This window comes from Anopheles merus, chromosome 3L, assembly GCF_017562075.2.
Source record: "Anopheles merus strain MAF chromosome 3L, AmerM5.1, whole genome shotgun sequence".
Classification (NCBI taxonomy): Eukaryota; Metazoa; Arthropoda; class Insecta; order Diptera; family Culicidae; genus Anopheles; species Anopheles merus.
This window is the reverse complement of record NC_054085.1, coordinates 23,223,379-23,247,956: the sequence shown is the minus strand read 5'-3', so window position 1 is coordinate 23,247,956 and position 24,578 is coordinate 23,223,379. Positions and strand designations below refer to the sequence as shown.

The window sequence follows — 24,578 nt, the reverse complement described above, 5'->3', positions numbered from 1 at the left end:
CAGACATTTCTTTTTCTACCCTTTTTTATCAACAAACAAAATTTTACATTATGACTGCCTAATTGTATTGTTATTTGTTTTCTTTTTTCTTTTTGAACCTTTGAAGCTTTTCATATTTGTCAGTTTAAGCATGAGAAAAATCTGTTGTTTGATTTGTTTATTACTTTTGAGAACAATTTGCTTTGAAAGGTTATAAAAATAACGCAGGTTTCTTATTTTAGCATCAATTATTCTATTCCATTACCTTAAGGTAAGAATTATTTAAACTTACGGATTGTATTAAAGGAAATTGTCTAGAAAGGACTGTAAACAATTGTTAAATATATGAAATGTTACCAAAGCAAGCCAAAATCAAGTTACAAATAAAAATCTTTTCATAAAACCCACAATTTCACATTGATGGTTAAAATTCCGATAGAAATTTATCATTTACAAAAATAGTTTGTTTAACATATTATTATTTAAAAAAATACATCTTCAGTGCTGCGTTTGTTTTGTACACGGCTGTTCTTCTGGTTCAGGACTGTTATCCACGAGCCCTCGAAATTTACGGCACACCGAACAGAAGATAGGGCCAAAGCATGCGGGAAAGAACAAAAACTTCTCTCCCCCTTCCCTCCGCAGCCGAAAGAACACACTGCGGAACGGGTGCGAAGCAGGGCAGAAAACGCGTGTGGCAAAAAGAGAGCGAAAGAGCGAGAGCAAGCAGGAAGGCAAAACATTACGCCGGCTACAGTGGTGTGCGTGTGCCCGTACCGTTCGCGCAGATGTGCAGCAGGCACCGCGCGATTGTAGGGGTCAAAGCAGGCCCGGCGCACGCAGCCTACAGCAAAGCCTCGGTAACCGGCAAGCTCGCAAGAGGTGCGTTCTAGCGAAGTGCGTCGCTCTATACACGGTTTGTTCGCGCGCGTCCTTTTCAACGGTGAACGAGTGAGTGGAGTATTTTTTGCTGTTGAAGTTTCAGTCAGCTTCGCGCGAAATAGGTTGGTGAGTTTTGAGCGATGTGCATTTTATTACCGCCGCTGTCATTCTCACGGTGTATCGATCTGCTCGCGCTCTCCCACACCGAGCGAGCACGAAAATGATACGCGCGCCGTGTTGTGTTTTTCTTTTTGCATTGAAAAAACGTTTTACGATAGCTATTACTCACCCGATACGGTGTGTGCGTGTGTGTGTCTGGGGGTCATAAAGCCGGCTTTTTGTTGGTGCTGTTTCTGGCTGCCTGTTCCGTGTTGTGATTTTGCACGACGATCCCTGTGCCCCCGCCTGACCAAGCCGAACCAAGTGTATGTTGGTCGCCGTCGCCGCGACCTGCTGCTGCTGCAGCTTGCTGCTTATTTTAGTTTTCTGTTTATCCTCCTCCATTCTCGCTTGCAGCCGGCTTTATGCAAGCGACATAGTGCAAAAACGTATCCAGCGAGGACGGGAGAAAACAAAAACGAAAACATCGCGAAACTCTGGCTGCTGGCCAGATTTTTTTTTTTGCAGTGCTTTTGTCGCGCCCGAGTGTGTGTCGTGCCCCGGGTGGGGGAGAGAAATGGGCGAAGATCGGGACACTGATTCGCGGACAAAAGAGAATAAGACCGTGTGGGACGGGTGAGAAGATTGGCGTGTGTGTGTGTGGAAGGCAAAAATTCGCAACAAGTTTCAGTTCCCACGGTTTTTTCGGGACCTCCGCGCGCGGGCGCTATAGAGAGAGAGAGGGACCAAGCAAAGTGAAACGACAAAACAGACACACGGTGGCCTGCCCCGAAGGAACGGAAGATCCCATTAGCATTTTGGCAATGGTCCTCTATAATGGGTTAACGCGCCCTCGCGCGTGTGTGTGTGTGTATGGACGATTCGCAACAACAAAAAACAGTGCTAACAAAACGACATAATCGTGGTGTGTAGGTGATTATAGACATTAAGAGCCACGCAGCTAAAGCCGCTTCTCCTTCACCGAAATGACAGCTATTCATCAAAGCGCGTCAACGACCGCTTCCTATCAGCTGGAATCGAAGCAACCTTCGATCCCTTTCGCTATCTGATCGCTCCATCCTATCAGAATGCTTCACCATGCTGCTGCTGTTTGCTGCTATGTCCTGCTGGAGTAGATTTTTTTTCTAATTCGACTTCCCATGCGATGAACCGGTGGATGAAGAAACTCGATTTAAAACGCACACAAAGGAGGAGGGGATGTGGGGAGGACGAAAAGACGCACAAAAATTAATAATTTGCATACCCATTCCCTTCTGTGTGGGAATAAAACAAAAACACGCGCACACACACAGACACACCAACCTGGTGGCCTGAATTTCTAATTCGATTCCTATCTATTCTATTTTAACGTCTTTCTTTCGGTTTAATCCGCAGGTGGGGAGAGGGTGTTCCGATCTAGCCACGATCGAGCTTTACGGCCCCCAAGATAAGCCTAATTAAGCGGGGCCCCCACGATCGATAAGTGAATAATTCGGCACCCGCGCTGTTTTCCGCCCGCTGCTGCTGCTGCTGCTGTTGCCGTTTGTGATTATATTATTCGCTTCACCTTCGGCATTGGAGCTGCGTAAAACAAAAGGGAAGAAACGGTGATTGCTGGGTGCTGCCGGGTGTAAGGAATTACAACAAATTCTTCCCAACAAAACCACCCCCTGCGGGGAGCAATCTAGGGAGGCTGTTCTTCGGCAGTTGCGTGGATGCTGCTCGCGTGTGTTTGTGTGTGTCTATTTTTTCGCGTTTTTTTTCACTCCCCAAAACGGCCTCGGAGTGTGGTTCAGTGAAGCGAAGTTTCGGTAGAGTGTAAATTATTGTTGATGGTATAATTAAAGCAAATAAGTGCTTGATTATTATCCCTTGCCCAATAATTCGATCTATGTTTTGAGCGCTAGTTCAAGCTACTGGAAAGCTGCGAAACGAAGACGAACCGTGTATGTGTGCGTGTGTTTGTGTGTGAGTGTAATTGTGCCAAGTGATCGATTGGAAGTGTGCATTGTGAGAAGTGGGAAAAAAGGTACAACCTCTAAGCTTCCTCTATATCATCCCGCGTTGTGCTGAAGGAATCAGCTTACTAGTGATCGCTTTTAGCCCTTTTGTGAGAAACACGCTGGGGAAGAAGGAGGAGACTAAGTCCTCATCCGATACCAATATTAATACCATGCTGCCTCTTCTGCACTGTGCCGTTGTATGTGTGTGAAAAAAAATAGCCAATTGCAAAAATAAAGTGTGTAAAACAGAGGAAGATATAAATCGGCAAACCCTGCCCTTGCCGGAATTTGCGAACAAAGCTCCTGCCCCAATCATAATGGCACTTTGCGTTCGAAAGGCTCGCGAACCGTGTTACGGTCTATTAGCTAATTATAAGCAACCGTCAGGGTGGCTGGCGGCGGCGGCGGCACCACCCGCCAGACTGCTGCTGCTGCTGTCGACGATGCTGCTGATGCTGCCAGCAGCCCACGGGATGGGGCTGGCAGCGACAGTGCCGTCGAAGATCGAACCAGTCCATCATCGCTGGACGCGCTCGGAAGCGATGGACCCGAACGGGCTGTACACGCTCGACTGGCACATCGACCAGAAGGACATCGTGTTCACGGCGACCGCCAACACGCGCGGCTTTATGGGGCTCGGCTTTTCCCACCGGTCGGAGCATATGGCCGGGTCGGATCTGGTGCTGGTGTGGGTCGATGATCGCACCGGGAAACCGAACGTGCTGGTAAGTTATTTCGTGTTGTTTTTAATTTTTATTTCGGTTTACCCAATATCCTTTTATCCCGTTGTGTGTGTTTTGCAAGGAATTTGGAATTCCAGCTATTTTTAGGAGGAATTTAAGGCCCTAGGGATTTTACAAGCCTAAAAAGGACCCATCGAATGCGATTTATTGTTACCTTTTTACGGAACTTGTTTTTTCGGAAACATTGGTATCGAGACGGGGAAGACATCTACACGGCAAAATGTTGTCTAAGACACGAATGCAACATTGGATTAAAAATCAATGGTATCTAAAGACATTCCTGGAAATTTGGCACTAATTATTCTCTGCAGATTCAGCTGAAATCCCTATATGGGATGAATTGGGCCAATGTTTCAAGGTTTCCTTTCTACAACGGAACAACCTGTCCGTTGGATAGGAATTTCATATATTTCACATCCGCTTCTAATATTGGATGTCTTGAAATATTTGATCTGGAAAATTGGAATTCTAAACCTAATGAAAGATTCAATATTTCTTACCTTGAACATGAGCCTTGAGCTACACTAATGACGCGCTAATTGATCAAACACGAATCTCAGGATGAAAAACACCCGGTAGCACATTGCAAAAAAAACAAAGATTCCAACTTTAAGCATCGGCTCCAATGCCTGGTCACAGGTGACTTCAAGAAACTTTGGCATTCGCTCAAATCTCACATCTTACGAACCGTTGAAATTGACTTCTTCCTAAAATGCTTTCACATGTACAAAAAAATCATCCAAACTAGACAACAGTCACACTCGGGAAACACACAGGAAACGATATTATGCTTTGAAACTCTGGAAAGGAAAATAAAGTCCGGGACCATGAAATGACCACCACTATCACAGAATACTCTGATCTTATCACCACCACCGGAAGAGAAAGGAAAAGGACGCAAGAATGTTGTGTTATAAAACGGGAAAACCTTTCGCCCGTTTCGTCGTATGTCCCTACCCTCTCCATATCCTTCAATCCCGGAAGAAGGATCTATTGGCTGCGTAAATGTGACGGCTCTTTCCGGGATTTGTAAATTAAATTCCCCCTACTGCCGGCGCCACCACCGTACCTTGCGATCGGACGAACCGGACCAACCGATGGGCTCGTATCGGTTCTCGGGGTGTTTGCATTGTGTCTCCCATGCAACAGTGGGTGACCGATGGCTTGTCGACCTTTCAGAGTCCCAGGCCCCGGGAGTGCTGGAAATCAAACAATCGCTTCCAGAGAATCATCCAGGCAAGCACCAGACATTGATTTTTCGATTGCTTGGGCTTTCTTTCTCTATTGCAAAGAACGACGCGTTCTTCTATTGTGGTTGAGCGGTAGAATGATATTCTTGGGATGATTTTCTTCGTCTCTGTTGATCTTTCTGTGCGTCTTTCTATGAACCTTTTGATGGGCGTAAAGGGTTGAAACGGTTGCTCATTTGAAGTGCATCTGATAACCTTGTGCTGTTCATTTGTCGTATTATACTACTTTTATATAACTTTTTTCTTTGTTTCTTAAGTGTGTTGTGTGTTAGGACTATCTCGATAATAAGTTTTCTGTACTTTAATAATGTTTTTTCTTCACTTATCCAAGAATTCTTCTTGGTTTACTGCTCCCAACCTAAATAACTTCCATATTCTTTATTCAATGTGACCTTCACCGCATTCTTACAAATTGAGGCTCGAAATTGAATTCTCTCTGTCTGATTCTTATCAAGCCTCCTCCAACAAAAAGCTCAACTCCACTAAAAAGCCTTGACTGTAATAACCGTCTCGGACAAAAGCCTGACAACTCGAAATAGAAACGAAAATCGGCGCAACATTTATTATTATTTCCAACCTCCAGCGTTCCTCTTTTGCACACGCTCTCTTGCCTAAAGCTCTTCACATCTTCAGTCAGCGTGTTTATGTTCTTACCAGCTTTCAGCCTTTTTTCTTCTGCTTCTTTACCCATTCACCCGCTCTACACTGCTTTGTTGCGCCGCTTTGAGAGCATCGGGTGTAGTTTAATTAGTTCGTTACATCTTTCTCCGCATCTCCGCACCGAAATGCAATCAATTTCGTCACAGTGCCCACGAGCGCGGAACGAGCCACGCGGCGACCGGTCGCGGCTCGTGATTCCGGTTCCGGTCGCGGTACTCAAGTGGAACCGGACGGGGGGCTTTCAAGTGAGGCCGACCAGTGAGGAAATTCGGAAAATTGATGCCGTGTGGCCAGATATTAAATATAATACCTGCCGGCAGCCGGTGTTGTTACTACGCTCTTTAGAACGATCAACGATTTGTTTTGACCGGTTCACAATTAAAAAAAGCAATAAAACTTGACCAAGCTGGCAGAGTGGAAAACTCGTGCACGTTGTTGCCCATTTATTAATTTATTTTGATTCTAATTTATTTATTCTTTATTCATTTATTGTGAAAGTTTATTCATGTATTTGTTTTGTCTTTTGTTTATATATGTAAACCTCCAAAGTTTTAAAATTCAATGTTTCTGCTCTTGAGGTTATCTCTTTCTCTCTCTAATTGCCTATCACAATGCAAAGTTACGTTAACTAATAATGAAGCGTTGTTTTTAAAACAAACGGAATATTTTAAAAGAAACCGTTTCCTACCCCACCGCAGCTGACACACCGGATCCATCCCACTTGACGCTCATTAATAAACCTTAACAAAAAGGGGAAAAGAAGAAGAAGAAAAAGAAAAAAGGCAGCTGTTCGGAAGCCGCCGCTGCGTAGCGGTTTGGCTCCGTTCGCCCTTCTGCCCGCTTTTCAAAGACATTTGCGTACCTTTACGCGCGCCACTTTACACATCTTTCCTTCGTGCACGTCGTCCGCGCCAACCGTCGTCGTCATGCACGTTTGCCTCTTCTTTACGGGGCCGCTGTTTATTCTATGGTTGTTCCTCTTGCTGCTTTCGGGGCTCGTTTTGCGGTTTGCTTTACCGCGCGGCAGCTGCAAAACGGTTGATCCACACCGGATACCTCTTGATGCGTGTGCGGTAGCATGAGCTAGAGAGAGCATGGAAGTAAAAGCCATGCGTAACAGCTTACGGGCCCTTGCGCTGGGGTGGGTTGGGTACTGTACGTACATTTTTGTGAACGATGAAATGTACCGGGAGCGGAAGACTTCTTGGTGGCACGTCGTCGTAACTCCATCTGCGCTGTGTGTCTCTACCGGGGTGATCCTCATCAGTGCATCTCTTGCTTGTTGCTGGAAGTAGCGCGCAACTGTGTCCTTTTTTCGGCTTCGCAAAACTTTCCATCTGCTGTGTGAGGAATGACAGCAGGGCACAAGATCTGGATAGAGACACCTTTCCGGCTGTGTATGCGTATGTGTGTGTGTAAGAGTGTTGAGAAAGAAAATTCAAGATGGTAAACAAAGAACAGGTAAATTGTTTACTACCTTCCATTGGATGAAACAACTCCGGAACACAGTTTGGAAACTTAAAAAAAGGAAGTATCACATGTTGGTTGGTAAAGTTTTGCAATGCAGCTGTCGTTGTTGCTGTTTGCCTTATGACTCTCTTGATCAAAGAGCATCCAATGCTATAAACTGTATGTAATATCATGCGGTCGATATTGATGTGCACTGAAAGGTTTGCTATGTCCTTATTAATCTTCAGTATTATAATTTCAATTTAGCTAATCATAAAGTAAATTTGCGAATAGTAAATTTAATTACCAAACAAACGGCCTTTCGTACCAAATGTAAACATATTTCTCACAAAAAAGCAGTGCAGCCTGTCAAACCACATTTCGTCCAGTTGCGAACGGAGTTAATCGATATTTCGCAGCATGTGAACCACTCAGCCGAGCGAGGGGCCGCTTTATCCATCGTCATTTTTTAATGTACATATCGATCCTGTCCCCGAATCATCCATGTCCGTTTTCGTGCATTTGACTCTTATTTTGCCTTTTCCCCGGAACCATCATGACCATTGTCAAACAGTTTCAGTCTTTGGCTCCTGCTGATATGATCTTTGATTGTTCGCTGCCGTTTGGGCGATGACGCATTGATTGGGCTGGGCTTATGCTATCGGATTGATGACTTGGTGTTTTTTTTTTGTTCGGCGTTATTGTTTGGTTTGAAGCACATAAAAAGCTACAGTTGAAATTGACGCACAACAGAAAGAAGTGCAAACAATTCTGCGAAAAAAAAGTATCGTTAATTTTTACAGATACTTCTTGTCAGACGTTGTCAATATTATGCACTTTAATAAAACGAGGTAATGGGTTTTACTACTACGTTTCGTGTGGAGTTCTGCATTAACCTGAGATGTATTCTACGCCAACAAAGCATTCCTTTCCTTTCAAAACGAACGACGAAACGTAAGCATTAATTTAATCGCCTAACTTAATTCACATGAATAGCTTCCTTTTCTTGGTAACATTTTTCGCCTGTCCTTCTTCCCACACAGTCACGTGGTTAAAGCTTCCAACACAGAAGCTACAGCGCACCCCGAAGAAGCTTGGAGGAATTCGCTTCCTTGCAGGAATGGAAAATAAAATTACCTGTTCAGGAATTCCAGATTTAGCCCCGTGTCTGCTTACGGGATATGAGACACCCACTTCTTGGTTTTGTGCTTCAAAATCCGTGAAAGGTGCTTGGAAATTCGCAGCAAATCGTCAAAAGCCCCGCAGTCCCGCGCAGAACCGCAAGCAATCAGCGGGACAGACAGCTCGAGTACCGTGAGTGAGTCTGCTGCAGGCTACTTAGCGCTTGCGAGGCGGTAAAAGCAGCACCTTCTTAATCGGTAGCGCTGCTTGAATACTAAGCACGTCGAAAACAACCCCCGAAAAAAGAAGCTCCCGGGCGAGAAGCGTAAACACAGCAACATCTTTGAAGACTCTTTGCTTACCGTTGGCATGAAGGAAAGGGCATTGTTTTTTTTAGTGAATGGGCTCTACAAGACCATCGGTAACTGTGCCCACTGGAGTGGGTTAAGGAATTTTGATTTTTCGAAGAGAGCTACCACAGTGATAGCTACCAGTTTTTTTTTTTGCTGGGAGGGAGAGCGTGGTGGAAAACCCAACTCCTCCTGATACATTACACTGTCGGCAACCACACAGATCGAGTGCCTGATTCGATGGTGAGAGGAATATTAATGCTTCTTCTAATAGGCTTTAGTGGGAATCAATTGGATAATTGAATTGGATATGTTTCACTGGTCGTAACCACACGTTTTTTTTGTTTTTGTTGGTTATTCCGCTTTGTCTCTTGAATGACTACACTCTGAGGTCGAAAAACAATCGCTCACGAGAGTAATAAAATGTCGTTTTGGCGTCATCTGTCGAGAAGTTCTATCGCTATCCCAAACTCTAGCATTTTTTTCATCTCAACCACTTCAGTCTTTGCCTAGAATGTGATCTACCAACTTGAATTACATTGCGACGGAAGTTGGTCCTGCCGCAAGACGCCAAATAATGCAGAGATGTTGGGCTTAGCTGGTTACCATTTATCCACAATCTGCATAAAACGATCTCCACCATAGCTCCGGAGCCGCAAATTGCCTACCAACTGCAGGCACCATAATTGGCTTTTGCCTCGCTCGGACGGGTATGTTGATAATCATTTAACCAAAAAGGCAAGAAAAACAAGCCCGAATGATTCAGTTACCCCGTGTGCGTGCGTGCCCTGCCAGTGCCCTTGGTTGGCAGTCAACGACATTAATAATTGATTCCCGAATCTGCACCTCTACGTGCGTACCTAGAGCCCTGGCTTATGCTCTCTTGGAATTACGGCAAACTGGGTGAGTTATCGGGAAAGGAATTCTAGGTGAAAAAAGCTAAGCAAATAAACAAAAAACACAACCAGCCAAGACAAGAAGCCACAATGTTAGAATGGAATTGTGCAAAGCATTCTTCTACTCCCCCTCGATGGAGGGAGGGAGAGTCACCGTACCTCAAACAGAAGACTTCATTGTGGGCTTTTTTCTGGTTTTGTTGTAGCTGCTTCCTCTCCTTTCCATCGCAGATTTCTGTGGAGAGACGCACAGCCAGTGAAATTATGCCATCGTGCTCCGGTGCCCGTGTGATGCATACGTAAGCAAGCAGTGGGGAAATATGCTACCGTGTACCTCTTCCCCCGTTTTGTCCATAACCACACACGACTCGCGACCCGGTCCAATGAAACGTCAAGCAGAGTCAGGCAAAAGCTCGGCATCTGGAATGAATTACCAACCCAGTCGGACGCTTTTTCTCACGCTAAAGTAGCTATACGTTCTCAAATTTAATATTCTAATTCATTTCTTTAGCACCCGCCAAAACAGGGACAAATATTGGAGTCAGTGTTTGAGTCACTTCTGGGTGGGACATAAAAATGCTTTATCCGCTCGCAGTGTTGTCGCCTATTGTTTCAGGTGCTGTTTTGCATATAGAATAGAACATTAAACATGCCTGCCAATTGTGAAACCCGGAACAGGAAGAAACCATTTTCCCGATGAGATGCACAGGTGTTTTTCATTTGTCATTTAAAATCCTTGTATGCCCGGTGTTGTGTCCCCATGATCATCGAGGGGAGAGATTTGTAAGATGAAATGAGCCATTAAACCCACAACGGCGGATTTAAATTTGGTCTGCGGTGGGGTTAATGACGTGACAACTACCAACCGTCAACAGCAAACGCGGCGGGAGGCTGTGTAATCGCTTCAATTTCATTAAAGTTTCGTTCAATCTGCTCTCAACTGTCAGCGGAGGTGTTGTTGTGATTAAAGCCTCAAAGCGATTAAAAGAAATGCGCCGGGGCGCCATGCACATTCGCTGCTGGCTTGCTATTTGCCAGCCTGTGAATTATTGCGATTACTTAAAAGCCAAATGATACCATTGACTCAAATCAAACGCAGCTTATCGTTAGAACCACGCAGCCACGAGTCCATGGATCCACGCTGTACCAAGATAAACAGCCCTAATTATCCGATTTTAAATTATCTCTCATCTTGTGCAAACCTGTTGGTTGGAAGTGTCCAAATATAAAACCAATCAACGGGGAACATTATAAAACAGATTCTCAACATATAGCGGAAAAAAAGAAACAATCGTCCAGCTTGTGGAACGTTCCAAAAATAGCGAGAAGAAGGAGAGTGAAGGAAAACGATAGCAAAAACACTGGACGCGAAAATTTATAGCCCCACTCATTATTGCCCTTTTACCATCCATCCTCGGCAATCTATCGAATCTCCGCCCTGTAGTAGGACAGTTTATCGCAAACCATTTTGTGAGGGCTTAAAATTAAAACCTCGGACCCCGGGGGCCGAACGGAACGGCACGGTAAGGTTGCTAGTTTTGTGTTTGTTTCTTTTTACTCTTTTTGAAAAGGGTGTTCTGATTTACTTTGATTCTGCTTCGAGGTCTGCAGCAGCTTCCCGTGCTAATCTAAACCTTTCTTCCGTCCGTCATTCTGCTTGGAAAGCTTGGTCAGATAACGCAGCCTGCCAACACTTCTCGTTGTGTCTCTCTCGCTTTCTATCCCTTTATGCTGACCGGATGTTAATCGAAAGGGGAAATAAAAAATAATAAAAAACCCCAAGAGTAAGAAAGGCAGTTTATGGTCTTGGGAGTTAGTTCCGCTCGGTAAGTTTGGTTTCGAATCGTCCGGGACCGCGTGTGCGTACGAAAAACTGGGATTTTTCCAGATTTTGAAAGTAAACTAGACTTCTTTTTAGGTATATTTTGTTCATGGGAAATGATTATACAAGAATGGCGGATAAACGGTTTGATTTATAACCGAAGCAACGGGGTTTTATTGTGGGTTGTTGGGCGATGTTTAAAATAATTATTACCTTCCCCAGTGCCTGGTTAGTGTGCATAATGCGATTGCCTGATTTGGTAATTTATTATTGCACAACAGATTGAATGGGACTTTAACCAATTTTATCATACTTAATACACTAAATTAGTTACCTTTTTATTACACTTGTTTATGTCTTGTTGCCTGGAAGGTTCTTCATTATGGTTCATCATTACTAGTATCATTGCATAGATAGAAGTTGAATGTTACAGTTAAAAATACGAGTTTTAATATACGAAGCTCTGTCTTAAATTACTTTAAAGTGTACTATTTTCATTTCTTTTTTTAACTGACATTGAACTTATTGATTTCTTGCCTTTTTGCCAGTTACAATAAGCTCTTAAATATTTTTTTTTATCAAATTTTGATGGCTAAATTCCAAATTTCTTTGAATTATTGAATGTGCTTCCCCTTTCATTTGCATTGTGTAACCTTGTCCATCATTTAGAAAATATTAGACTGTTCACATGTCGCTTTCCATAGGCAATGAGATACACAAATCCCTTCAACCTGTTTGCCAGCATCCCCCATCTAGGCATGATTAAGTGACACTCACGTACTTCTAAATCGCCCAAACCATATCCTGCCCAGTTTTTGGGACGAAAGCCTTCAATGTCCCGGCTTACTTTCCTTTCTTGATGCGCAGTTTTTGACTCAAGCTTCAGTACGCACCAAAAACTTTTGCCGAAACGCGCTGATCCTGATCCGGATGGAAATAGGAACACACTCACACACACACACACGCCACCATCATCATCGCCTGGTGCGTATTGAACGAGTCTGCCCGAGCGTGAAAAATATCGTGCCATATCGTTTGCCTTCCAAGGACTTGCCTGCGCTCAACATACAGTGTTTCCAAGGATAACGTCACGCTTCGGAGGGGATAATAAACATTGTTTCCCGGCGCTCGCTCATTGGGTGCTGTGGTAGGGTAGATCGGGCACAAACTGGGAGCTTGATTATGTCTCTTCCTCTTAATGAAGCTCAATCACTCGAGAATGTAAATCCATCCATCCGACGAGATGTCGGTAGCTGGGAGGATGTATTGGGTGGGAGCGGGCTGGGCATTAAGGCTTGACTTTTCCCGGAACACAAACAACTGTACGAACAACGGGGGAACAGGCTTCACATATTTGTTTTTGGGATACAAAAACTGATGTGACACAAGCTTTACCTTTTTACCGAAAATTTGATTCGTTTAACTGAAACCATCGTTCAACAGTTCTCTTCACATCTGCCGACGTTTTTAGAATGTCAAAATTTTCCTAAACTTAGTTAGAAAAAACCCTGTTTTCCTTTAAGTTTGTGCACCGCGCTGCTCTTTGTTCTCTTGTTTTCGAGCATCAATATAATACAAAATCATCCGCCCGCGTGTAGAGTAAAATAGTAATCACAGGGCTTCATCTGAATGATTGATGCGCTAACGAATTCCGGCGCCGAGTGGAGTGTTTTCCGTCGCAACGCACGACGCTCCCCGATCTGCTGTGTCACATAATGACTGTCCCATCGGTGAAAAATGCTCGACAAATCCGATTATGCAGGCCTTTAGGTGCTCTGGGTTTGTGTGGGGAAGGGGGCACCCACCCACGCAAACCTGCCGCAGCTAATCCGCAACAAAGGATGATGAATGCAGAGGAATTTGCATATACGGCGCCTACAGCGACACGAGTTCCGATGGTTAAAATGGCGAAAAGCGAAAGTGTGTATGCATTGGGTATGGTTAATGTTTTGGGTTTTTTTTGGGGAGGCACAGTTTTAATCAATGTTAAGCGAGAAGGATTTAAGGGGATGTGATATGGCCGTGCTACGGAACGTTTAAAGACTAAGAGGTATCTCATACTCATACTAAGGAAGTATCTCATACTCTCCCGTACCTCCCGTGCAACTTGAGTGTAGGATATTTCTGTTTTGAGCTAATGTCATTTACCAGATAGACAAGGATAATGTTGAAGAACTTAAAAAAAACAATACGTATCACTAACGTGTCACAATATGTCACAAATATGACAATATAACAAGATGATCTTACAATATTTATTATTGAGTGATACAGTATTGACGTCGACATTCCTCTGACATATGTCTTCAACTTCAAATCGTTATGTCATGCAATGCTTTTAAAAATTGATTATTCTTCCATTTCATATAAATTACGCTCTAATGTATGCACTAAAACATGTCAGATTGCTACACTCACTCACACCGGCAGCTGCGTAAAGCGTTTCCAGCATTATATCCCCGTTTTACGTATTTGCACTCATCATATTTCGCTTTTACCTCATTGGAATAACGAAAATATGTGCTACAAAAATCTCAATCATGCCGGCACACCCGTCTATACACGCCACTGGCGCGTTTCTCATTCATACGCATTTGCATACGCTTACGCGGTAGATTGAATTTTTACCTCACTCTCCCAGAGTGGTAATGCTGCATATGCTCAAGCTCCCTTAGGATCGATTTTCAGAATGAAATAGTTTCCAACCAGTTTCCATTTGCATGCGGCACCACGTGCGCCGACCAGCCACGAATTCTTCTGGCATCTGTTGTACCGTAACTTGTAGTACAGCTTCCTAGAATGAAAGGTAACAAAACGCAAAGGCGAACATTTGCATGTACGGTTTCCTGGGAGATGGGAATCGATTCGAAAGTGGTAAAAGATTGTGTCCGGAATGGTGCATAAATCAAATGAGACATTCTTACATTAGAGCCAGAAGCTTCTTTTAAGCATTAATGGTTCTAAATTATTTAAGAAATAATACAAAAAATACACTAAAGCCGTCAAGAAAAATCAATATGTTGCTCATCATAATAACCCCTTTTGTAGCTTTGTGTCCTACGACGGGCTTTAATTTTTTAGCAATGGAATCATTTTTCCAGCTTCAGCGTTTTTACAAACATTCATCCCTGCTGTCTGTGGCGGGTCTAGTTCAATGACGGTTCCAATTGTAGGGACACTTTTTCATCCGCCTCGCTGACGATGTAGTGATGATTTGTGCCGTCGACAGTCACCGGAATGGAAAGACAAAAAATCGCTTCGTGCCTCTTGCTGGGATTTTGGACTTCCGGACAACTTTTCGGTCACCATCGTTTCGTTAATAAATCATCCCAATTGCCGAAATCACATGACCGTGCGCGCCGGTACCGGTCGATGGACGATGTCAACGCGCTGATGTGTGTGTGTGTTTGGGTTTTTCTCTTGAGTTTTATTCGCTTGTCATTTTTCATCGTAACGAAACGTTTTTTCACATCACATACGATCGTACGGTATGGAACATTTTCTAAGCAGGAATACTCAATCCTTATCACGGTAGAGCTTGTGTAGCTTTATTTCGTTTGATGCTGTAAAACAATGGTTCTACTTTGTTGCTAATCGATACTAGCTTAGGAGTAGTGCAGGAGCTCGTTAGCAAGAGATTTGAATGCTATAACACATTCGACTCAACCGCACCCACACACACACCCCTCCTCGGGATATTGTAATCTGACGCGGGAAACTGTACATCTTGCTTTTGGAGTAGCTAATCCCAACACGTTTGAAGCGTTTACTATGCTTTTGCTCTACTGATTTTACTAGTCCACTACGATACCGTCAACGAACCGTGCGATGGGCACGCTACGTACTACAAGCGACCTACCTCACAGCGAAACAGACTGTTCCTCGTGTCATTTTGCGCTAATACGCATCGCTCCAACTGTCCAGGGACTCAGTCCGGCTAGGTTTATGTATACGAGGTAACATTCAAAATGTATGTCTAAATATCATAGACGGAATTTCACCAATACTCAAAAGGTGTCCCGGAAGCCAACGGGCGCGAGGTCCTGTAGGTTAGATTGGTATCGCATTCTGCAGAACTATGCGGGATGATCTATGGTGCAAAGCTGCACCGTACCTACATTCTAACTCCGTTCAGCTCTAGCAACCAGCGATGGACGCGAATTTTGGAACGAGTGCAATCACCTATCGCGTAAGCAAAATCCCACTATACTTCAAGTTCACACTCAGGCGGATCAATGCAAAGCGCTGCGGTCTTTTATACTATCTCAGTTTAACTAGTGCGCATCGTTATCTCTCTGCACTGCTGCCAGGCGAAACGCTGCTCCTTCCAGGAATACTAAATTACCCCCAAGGTACGCACCAGATATGTTGCAGAAAGGTTGATTCTCAACGTTCCTTTGTGTTACAATATCCAGAGGGGCTTTCGGATGCTTTGCGAACATCAGTAACTTCACTACTATTGGTGAACTTTCGCACCAGCAACACCATTACGGTTTGACGTTCTGAGTAACGTTGTTGCTAGCCGTGCCACGTTGATGTATTCTAGTCTTCGCTCTCAACGTTATGGAACTGCAGCATTCTTTGTCACCGTAAGTAATTAACCCTGCTTTTACAGCTCCAAACTATTATCAGCTCAATTCCGAGAACAACACGACGGACATAAAACTTCTGCAATCTATTTGTGGTTTCTTCAACTTTACCCTTTGCGAAAACTCAACTCGGAACCACCCCTGGCTGATTTATGTTTTCGGCAAGTAACACAATATATTGCAAAGATCTTGGAAATGGACGAGAGAGAGAGAGAGAGAGGAGGGCCACATATTGCCAAACAAGCTTGCTGATGAAACACGGCTAGGTTCACTCAGTCCTGTCGAACACGGCAGATAAACAATACCAGGAAATGCTTTTACTTTCTGCGCGAAGGAAAACAATAATCGGCGAAATTATGCCACTGTCATCGTTTATCACGCACAAACACAAAATCAATACATGGAAGAAGAATAAGTGGATGGGTGTGGAGCGGGGGAGGATGTGATGGCGCCGCCAGTATTGCATGAGCCAGGAAATGGACCACCGATTAGGGCCACAGTCACCCGCGTCCCGCGAGGTCTTTGATAGCCTATCCTGTGCTGATGTTCGCCTTTTGTGCTCCCTGTCAGGCGCAGCCACACTGTTCACCTTCTATTAATATAATCAATCCTGCTGGTTCCAATAATGTTTCCCGAACGGAGATCGACACAAATCATCCCATTTACGCTCCACAGGCTCAACTTCCTCCCGTTAAAGTAGTTCCGAAAAGGGCTCTTTAACGTTTGAGATAAACCGGTGACCTTTTCTAGCATGTCTTTGTTTTTTGCTCTTCTGTATGTACTGAGGTTTTTAAAAGCTGTACCCGAGATGGGATCTTCATCAAGCTCTTCCGAGAATGCGCTCTGCCTATGCTCACATGTCATGTGGCATTAGGATTGTGTGCGGACATGTAACATGGGCCGAAAAAATAGGATTTTTCGCGGAACTATCGACCAAACACTTTCAGCACCCGGCGCCCGGTGCTTCAACAAGTGTTTGGCGACAAGCAGGAACTTCCCGTCCTGCCGTAACGTTAATGTACCCGGTAAAAGCTTAGCAGATTTTGCCCCAATTGATTGGATTTTTTTTTGTAATATGGGTCAATTCAAACGTAATCTCGGTGACCATTACGTTGAACGGTCTCAAATTGCGTAACGTGTCGAAAAGTGTGTCCTCTTACCTTCCTTTGGGAGTGCCTGTGATGGATTCATCTTGCAAAATCTTGAACAAGTACTTCATGGCATTGATTTTCTTAAATTGATGCCGACCTAATACCGTTTGAACCAATGAGTACTGACAACACATGACTTTCCATTCCATTCCAACAACTGTGCTGTGTTCCTGCGATGATGCAAGATGAAACGTACAGAAAGCAGGGGTTTTTTTGTACGAACAAAAAAAAAACCATTAATCTACATATTTTAATGGACTTCGAACATTCGAACTGTTTTATTTCTATTTTCTATTCTACATTCCATGCCGCCAGACAATCGCAATCAAATCTCAGTGGAGTGGTTTTATTTATGCATCCAGTCTATTCACCTTTTTGCCGTGTCTGCCACCGGGTACAGACGATTCTCTGACCCATCACAATGACCAGCGTAAGTTTTTGGTGGAATTTTATTTTATTTTTACGTTCAATTTTGACAGCGACAAGCGAAAAAAAAGCCCCGCAATAGTCATGATTGCGATATTTTTTTGTGTGCATTGCTATTGCTCTGTTCATTCTACATTAAAGACACCCTCCAAATGATACTAGAGCACAAAGGAAAACTCTGTTCAGACAGCGGCCAAAAACGAACGCTCGAAACGATCAACGCGCATTAATCAAAATAGTCATTTCGCAAACGTCATTGAGTGAGCAGGTCCTTATTGTGTAACACCTACCGAGCCGCGCACGGGTACTTGACGTGATTGGGCATATTGGAAGTACCAATATTGATGATGATGATGATGATGTTCAAGGAAGAAAAAGTAATTTTACCAATAACAAATTAATCGCACATTTAACGCCATCCGACCTGAACGGAAACGTTGGGCGCGTCATAACGACAATCGTTACCCGGTTCCGTTTCCTGCGAAGCAATTGATTTCATTCGTGCAACGTTCCTGATTCGTCCTGATCAAAGGCAAGTGTTGCTGGAACATCTTTGAATCGAATGGTAGGACCCGATGCTTTTATGGGTTTTCCCTGGAGGACGCGTTCTGCTGCGTTTCTGTATAATTTGGTCGCAAATTCAAAAATTGCTAAAATCCCTATAATGATGTTATTATCATAGCAGCGCTCATGGTTTTCAGCATTGTTGCAAGATGAAAGGGTAAGGCCAGCAGTGTACTGCTGATTTGGAAATAAGCTAGAAAGCATCAATTGTTAATGTTTTTCCACCGCCGAAGTCTTTAATCAGCGACTCGTTAGTCCCCCCCACATCAACAGGAGGCTGGCTTCTCCCAATATCCAACCACTTCTTTGTAGTAGTAAGAGATTCTGATAAAATTTGTGCCAACAATAGAAGATTTCGCAATTTTCTGGTACTGAAGGTGAGCTCGAGAATCCCTGCAGGAAGGACACAAATTAAGTCTTCTCCTTCCTCTTTCATAATTACCCCGCAGCCGTCAAAATAGCTCGCCGTACGCCTCCCCTTCCCTCCCCACTCACTGGTAAATGAGTGATGTTTTCAGCTGAAAATTAAAATGCTTTCCTCACCTTAGCGCTCCCGCTTGGAGGAAGGCGTGGGATTTCCTGGAGTAGCTAATTTTGTTTCGACCTGTTCGGGAAGATGCTCGCTGTGCCTATTCGTTGGGAGCTACTCGTAATTGCCTTCTGCCGTTAATTGCTACTTTAGGACAGAATGTTTGAACCTTGCTCGGCGATAGCTCTTCCATCCGTTCTGTACCATAAATGTCGCTTTCGTTCACCTGTGCCCCACTGCAGAAGCCACCGACTCCCGCAGTGCCTTGGAAAAATGGTTAACGTACACTTGAAACTTTCGTCGTAAATAATCTGCTTTCGAAATTGATCCAATTAATACGCCTCGAATTTCTTGTGCCTTTCAGTAACTAGTTACCTTGCTTGGATAGTAAATAGATGGACGAGATCGAGAGTTTCTCGAAGATATAAAGTCACTTCTAAGATGTGTGCTGCTTCGGTAATTGAATTGAATAAAACTTTTTATTTTATTTTGCTATAAAAATGCTAAACGTGAAATTTGATTAATATACACAGTTTAAGCTTGCTAAGGCACCTCCTGAAGAGGAATCAACTCTACCGCCTTGCCGTGAGAAGCATAATTCAGCGCGTCCTATCGTGCTCTTCTCCACTGTATAAGCCGTAGAGGGTGAGTGCAAAGAACAAAGCGTTGCCTGGAATTTGGATACAATCTCTGTAGAAGTCAGAAGCGCAAGAGAGCGATTTTTATCGCTTCAAGTTCCCCCCAAAGGTATTCATCCTTTTTTTTATGGCTAGTCCTCACAGGTCTTAAAAGGTGATTCCCTCCAGTGGTGCACGTTTTATTCGCATCTGCTTGGGGAATCGTATTTTTTATTTTTGGTTTCTCCAACCACACACACACACACGCACACATACTAACGCACTCACATATTCCTCTGTTTGTCTAGGACGTACGGACCCTTTATATGCTCAGGTTTTTTTGCGAGATTTTTCATCGTGAACTATTTCTCCAACAAGAATGTCTGGAAGAACACGACACTGACTCAAGGTAACCGTTCAAAGGAGCTAGACCAACTCGTACCCAATTCTGTTTCCACGGTACATTTACACTGTGCCTGTTAGCGTATTTCCTAAGGCAAAAGTCTTGGGTGAGGATGAGAATCTTGCGAAACCGCCCGGGAGAACGGGGACCGTGCTAAAAGCCAGCCGCAGTGCGCGAATTCCGCCTGCAGCGGTAATCAAAAGTAAAACTGGTGGTGGTAATACAAACTGAAGAAACAAGGGGACCCGCGGGCTCCCCGTGTGCGTATTTGCGAATCCAATCGTTTGACCGTGAGTGTCGTTATCCGGTTCCCTCCAAAAACCCGTTTCGCTGGTAAGCATTTTGAAGTGACGACGCTCTGGAAAGAAGGAATCCCACAGAATAAAAAAAAACCTTGGAAGAAGTTCGATTATCGCTTTTAGGATCTTCCCCGTTCGCGAATGATACGCTTCGCCATCCGATCGAAGTTTTTGGTGGACGATCATCGGTTAGATATGTTTATTGCTTCATTCGTCGTTTCTCTCGCTGTTATTCTCTACATTCTTCACACAGACCGAATTCGAATGCTGTCCAGCAACTGCATTGCGACCGCCTGTCCCTCTAGAAAGATGTATCATTATCCGTTCTAAATCGAACCTTTTTTTTGTCTTCCTGGATATGATGCTTTGCTTCTTTTCTCTCGTGCAACTGTTGCAAATAACGAATGTTTTGTTGAAATCAGTATCAAATTACATGCATAACGATTTCCCACACGAGACGATGGCATTCGCCGATAAGCGGGAATTTATTACGGAAGAAGATGGTGCAGCGTTTCCCGTGCAAAAACAGAAAAACTCTCAAATTAAAGACCGAGTAGGAATGCAGCATTTGCGAGATTCACTGCGATTGTTTACTGTTTGCGTCTCGCGCATACTTTAACATGGTCACAGATGTTTCTCGACGGGATGGAGTGGCTTTTCTAATTATGCTTCCTACTATGATACTGTATCCGGATAGGTTCCATGGACGAAGCGAACATCGACTTCAATCAATTGCCAGTGGCCACATCTGTACACAGAGCGCAAGATACAGATATGTCTGGTGATATTTTGAGCTATACGTGCTCAACATCTGTTTTAAATGGATTTAATGAATAACGCTAAGGAATGGCTGTATGTACCAGAGCTCGAAGTTCTACGAAATAGATCCAATATTGTTTTAAGCATTGCCCTTTATTCCACTAATCGCTACAAACAGTGCACAGAAAAAAGCTAAGACATGAAGAAAGTGTGCACGATGAATACTAAACTTCTAGTCTGATTTAATTGTAATTCAGCTCCCGTATTCCTTCCACCATTCTGCCGCTATTGATGTATTTATATTTTACTAACACTTTGGTTTTCTTTTTTCTTTCTTCCTCTCCTTTCTCTAGGTAAGTTCCAACGGCGGTAATCCAACGCGCGTACCTGGTGTGAGAGGTGTAAAACAAATGTTAAAAAAAAAACTGCAAAGCGTCTATTGAAGTATCACATCCTTCAGGTTGACCCAAGCAAGCTATCCGCTGCAAAATTTCATCCACAACCATCAAGATGGTTTTATTTAAAATTCAAAATCCATTCCCTGCTCGTAAATAGACGATTATTGGATTGGAGCTTGAAAAATCTCGCCGTCAGCAGCGCCATCTCGTCGACGGCAGGCCCCGGTTGATGAGGGGAAATATGGGAAAAATCTAATCAACGCACAAATTGGCCCCCTGAGAAAACCCTCTCCACTCCGCTCGAAACGAGCTGACGGCGGGTCGGCATCGGTCCTGTCGGATAGGCTAGCAAATAGGTGTGGGTGGCTGTGTTATGCTGTTTTCTCGCCAGTAAACAAAGCAACATCATTAGACGCAACCGTCTGGCGAACGAATTGAACGTGGTCAAAACGTTGTGGCCGTCTTACCAGGAATCTAAATGCCATCAACGATCGAACGGTCTCGGCTGGGTAGAGTTGTGTGTCAATGCTCTGTGTTGAACCGATACGTGCTGTCTTTGGTAAAGTGTGACTAAATGGGTTCTCTTCGAGATTAGAAATTCTTTCTCCCATAAAAAAATTGAAACGAAACACTCTGCCAAGCTATTTCCAACAAGTATTTTCACCAACAGAATTTTCATTTGATTATCACTTTCAGAACACAATTTCGTTCCCTTTGCTGGGGGATTGCAACATTGTGGGGTTATTTCGAGCAGCTTAAATGCTCTTATCTATCGCAAATAATTATCAATCCCCCCATTCCGTTATTCCTTGAAGGCAGATTTCCCCCACTGAAAAGACCTAAACCTCTATTTTGGTTGTAGCAAACTTCTTCTAATCCCTTAAGTGATTTTCTTTACCATCCTTTTTAGAAGAATGGTCGAGCTAGATCTCTTCCCTTCATGAAGTGCCCCAGACCTTGGATAACAACCTACTTCGACGCAATTATACTGAGGTTAGACTTGTCTGCAGCTGGCTAGGGAAACATCCACTTGCCTTACCCGTCTCACTCACTTTCAAACAGCGATCATGATAAGTAAACGAAGTCAGCTATCTTTCATTCGCATTAATTGTTACTGCCTAAGGCTCCCTTCTGCCTCATGAAATTCTCCATTTATATCTCCTTCGCAGGCTCACGCCAGAAAGTTAGCTTCGGGCGGGAACGGAAAATAGTAACTATTATATAAATGGGACAAAAACAGATGAAAAATATTAAAGCACTCTATCATCGTCGGCCAACACGCACGCCTTATCACACGCAGTCTCTCTGCGGGCTGACGTCAAAGTCGGAAACTTTATCTTCCGACATGTTTCCCTTTTATCCATTGCCGTTACCGTACCATGATGTAACTGACCAGTTGTGTTGCAAAGTTTTTTTTCCTCCTCCCTTTTCATTCTCTCAGACTCTTTGAAAGTCACCACTTTGCTCGTGTTTTTCCTCTCGTCCCTGAGACAGTGTGACGTGTGAACACTATGATTACGAGGGGCGTAAAACACATCCTTGCGAGAAATTCCACCGAACCTAACACGGTCATATTTGATTAGAGTGGTAAGCTACACATATGGAACACTGGCATAGTGTGCACTTGTTCTGTTGTCTGCGGTGGTCATGTTACTGGGTAGCTAGGAGTAAGGGTTCAATCGAAACTAACTAACTCTCTTTTCATCCAAGTGGTGCATTCAGTGCGTAGTGTGCAGTGCAACAATTTCCAAAGTTGAGTGTGATTAGTTTTGAGTTTGGAAGGTTCATACTTAAATTGTAGGTCATTTACATATCAAACGAATGTATGTGGTGGAGAGCGCATTAGCACCGGGATCTCAGGATATCAAATATTCTCAGAACTGTGAAGTCAACTTAACATAAAATACCTTTTTATTATATTTTTAGGAGATGTGTTATCAACCTTCTAAAGCTCTGTTACCGTTTATTAACAGTAGAAAAAGTGTCACTCACACACGAAGAAGTTTTCTAATTCAGAATGATTCTGGGGTAATAAACTGCAGGTGGTTTCAATGTGTGGAAGTTGATGAAGCATTAACTCGGGTAGCTCTAAATTATTCTTACACACTACCATAGTCATCATAGTGCCGTAATACTGAGTGTGACAACTGCAGAACTCTCCTCATCGTGTCCCTATCGATCTGATAAAGTCATTACATTTGTAGAGTCCCCATGTCCTTTCCAGCTGGCTTAGCGAGGTACATTAAAGTTCCACCCAAGCCTGGCCTTCACGAACCGATTCCGATTGCAATTGTTGACAGTAAACCTCGACCCGTTGTGAAACGCTCCACACGAAGGAAACATGTTTTCATCCAATAACAAGTCAAATATCCTGACTCCTCAGTACCCTTAGTTACATTCCTCTGGTACACGAAAAAGCTCCGGTCCGGCACACGATAAAATGCGACGAATAAATTTCACTTGCTAGACCTCCCACGGGGGGGTTGGTCGGTTGGATTGGCTGCTCTTTCTGCTCTGGAGCGGGCAAACGTTGGTCGTTCCTCTTCTTCGCGGGAGTTTGTTTAAAATCTCTCCACTTGAAGGCTGCAACCAGTAAGGAACGCACCACTAGCAGCAGTGTCGTCGCTCACGAGCTGCTCGTACCGGCAACTTTTTGCACAAAACCAACGTCAGCGACGAGCAGTTGTTGTTTTTACGTTTCATTTCTTTCTGCACGGATCGATGCACGGCACTGGCACTGGCGCCACCGGCCCGGTACTGGGACGAGCGGAAGACGAGCCACATTCCACCAATTGCTGCTGTGAAGCTTTCGTACGTGTCCAGATGCAGCTTCTTGAAGGGTAGTGGTTTCGTTTTTGCCACTGCAACACTGCCGGGCCTGCTGCGAGTGCAAGTTTTGTGCTACATCGAGCGGTACCTTACGAGCTATATCTCAAGGAATGTTCTTGCTCGTGGTTTAGTTTTCGGTGTTTCTTTTGAATATTTCAGCAGCTTTGCTGCTGCCGGGTATGTGTTACACAACGACCCTGATTCCTTCCGAGTGTAGTGCGTGTAGCCTCAAGCGTCGACCGTCGTTCATCTCCATTGCGCACCGCAAGTGATTGATGTAAGCGACGAGGTATTTGCAGGAATAATTTCTTCAGATCGGATGCCAACTGCCCCGGCAGGACTCTGGTAAGCTTCATTTCTCTCACCTGCGCGTTACGTTGGCGGTTGTTCTTGCTGCTGGGGAGGGGACTGGCGTATGATACCACTTCTACCGCTGTTCGGTTGTTCTTTCCGCATGCCACCACTTCATTGATATTCTGTGCACGCAACTTCACACTAAAACCCCCCTGGCTGCCTATTCCATTTGCTGGCCCGGGCTATGGCATTTAATCAACATGAACGTGTAGCGCTCGACGATGGTCGTGGGGAAAAGGTGCTGAAAGAAATTAAAATTAACGAGTCCCGGACGACCGAACCGGCGTCGTGAGCAAGTGTGCACGGCAGTCGGGCAACATGGTGTGGCACCTGGCCATTACCGAAGGAGCATCCGCTCACCTGTCTATGGCGGGCGGTGAAAAAGGAGCTGCCGTGGCCGCACAC

The 24,578-nt window shown here is 44.2% G+C and overlaps 1 protein-coding gene across 3 annotated transcripts in view; it reads left to right on the top strand.

Annotated features, from left to right (window-relative positions):
* Positions 1-413: 413 nt before the first annotated feature.
* LOC121599379 (MOXD1 homolog 1) overlaps positions 414-24,578 on the top strand; it is a 51,500-nt gene continuing 27,335 nt past the window's right edge. The window contains exons 1-2 of one of the 3 annotated variants that reach the window (XM_041927133.1): positions 414-930; positions 2,356-3,688. In XM_041927133.1, coding sequence (XP_041783067.1) covers positions 3,281-3,688 — 408 coding nt within the window. In that variant the 5' untranslated portion in view covers positions 414-930; positions 2,356-3,280. Of the gene's footprint in view, positions 988-2,355; positions 3,689-24,578 lie in introns of all 3 variants that reach the window. The other 2 variants (XM_041927131.1, XM_041927132.1) reach the window with 2 other exon arrangements.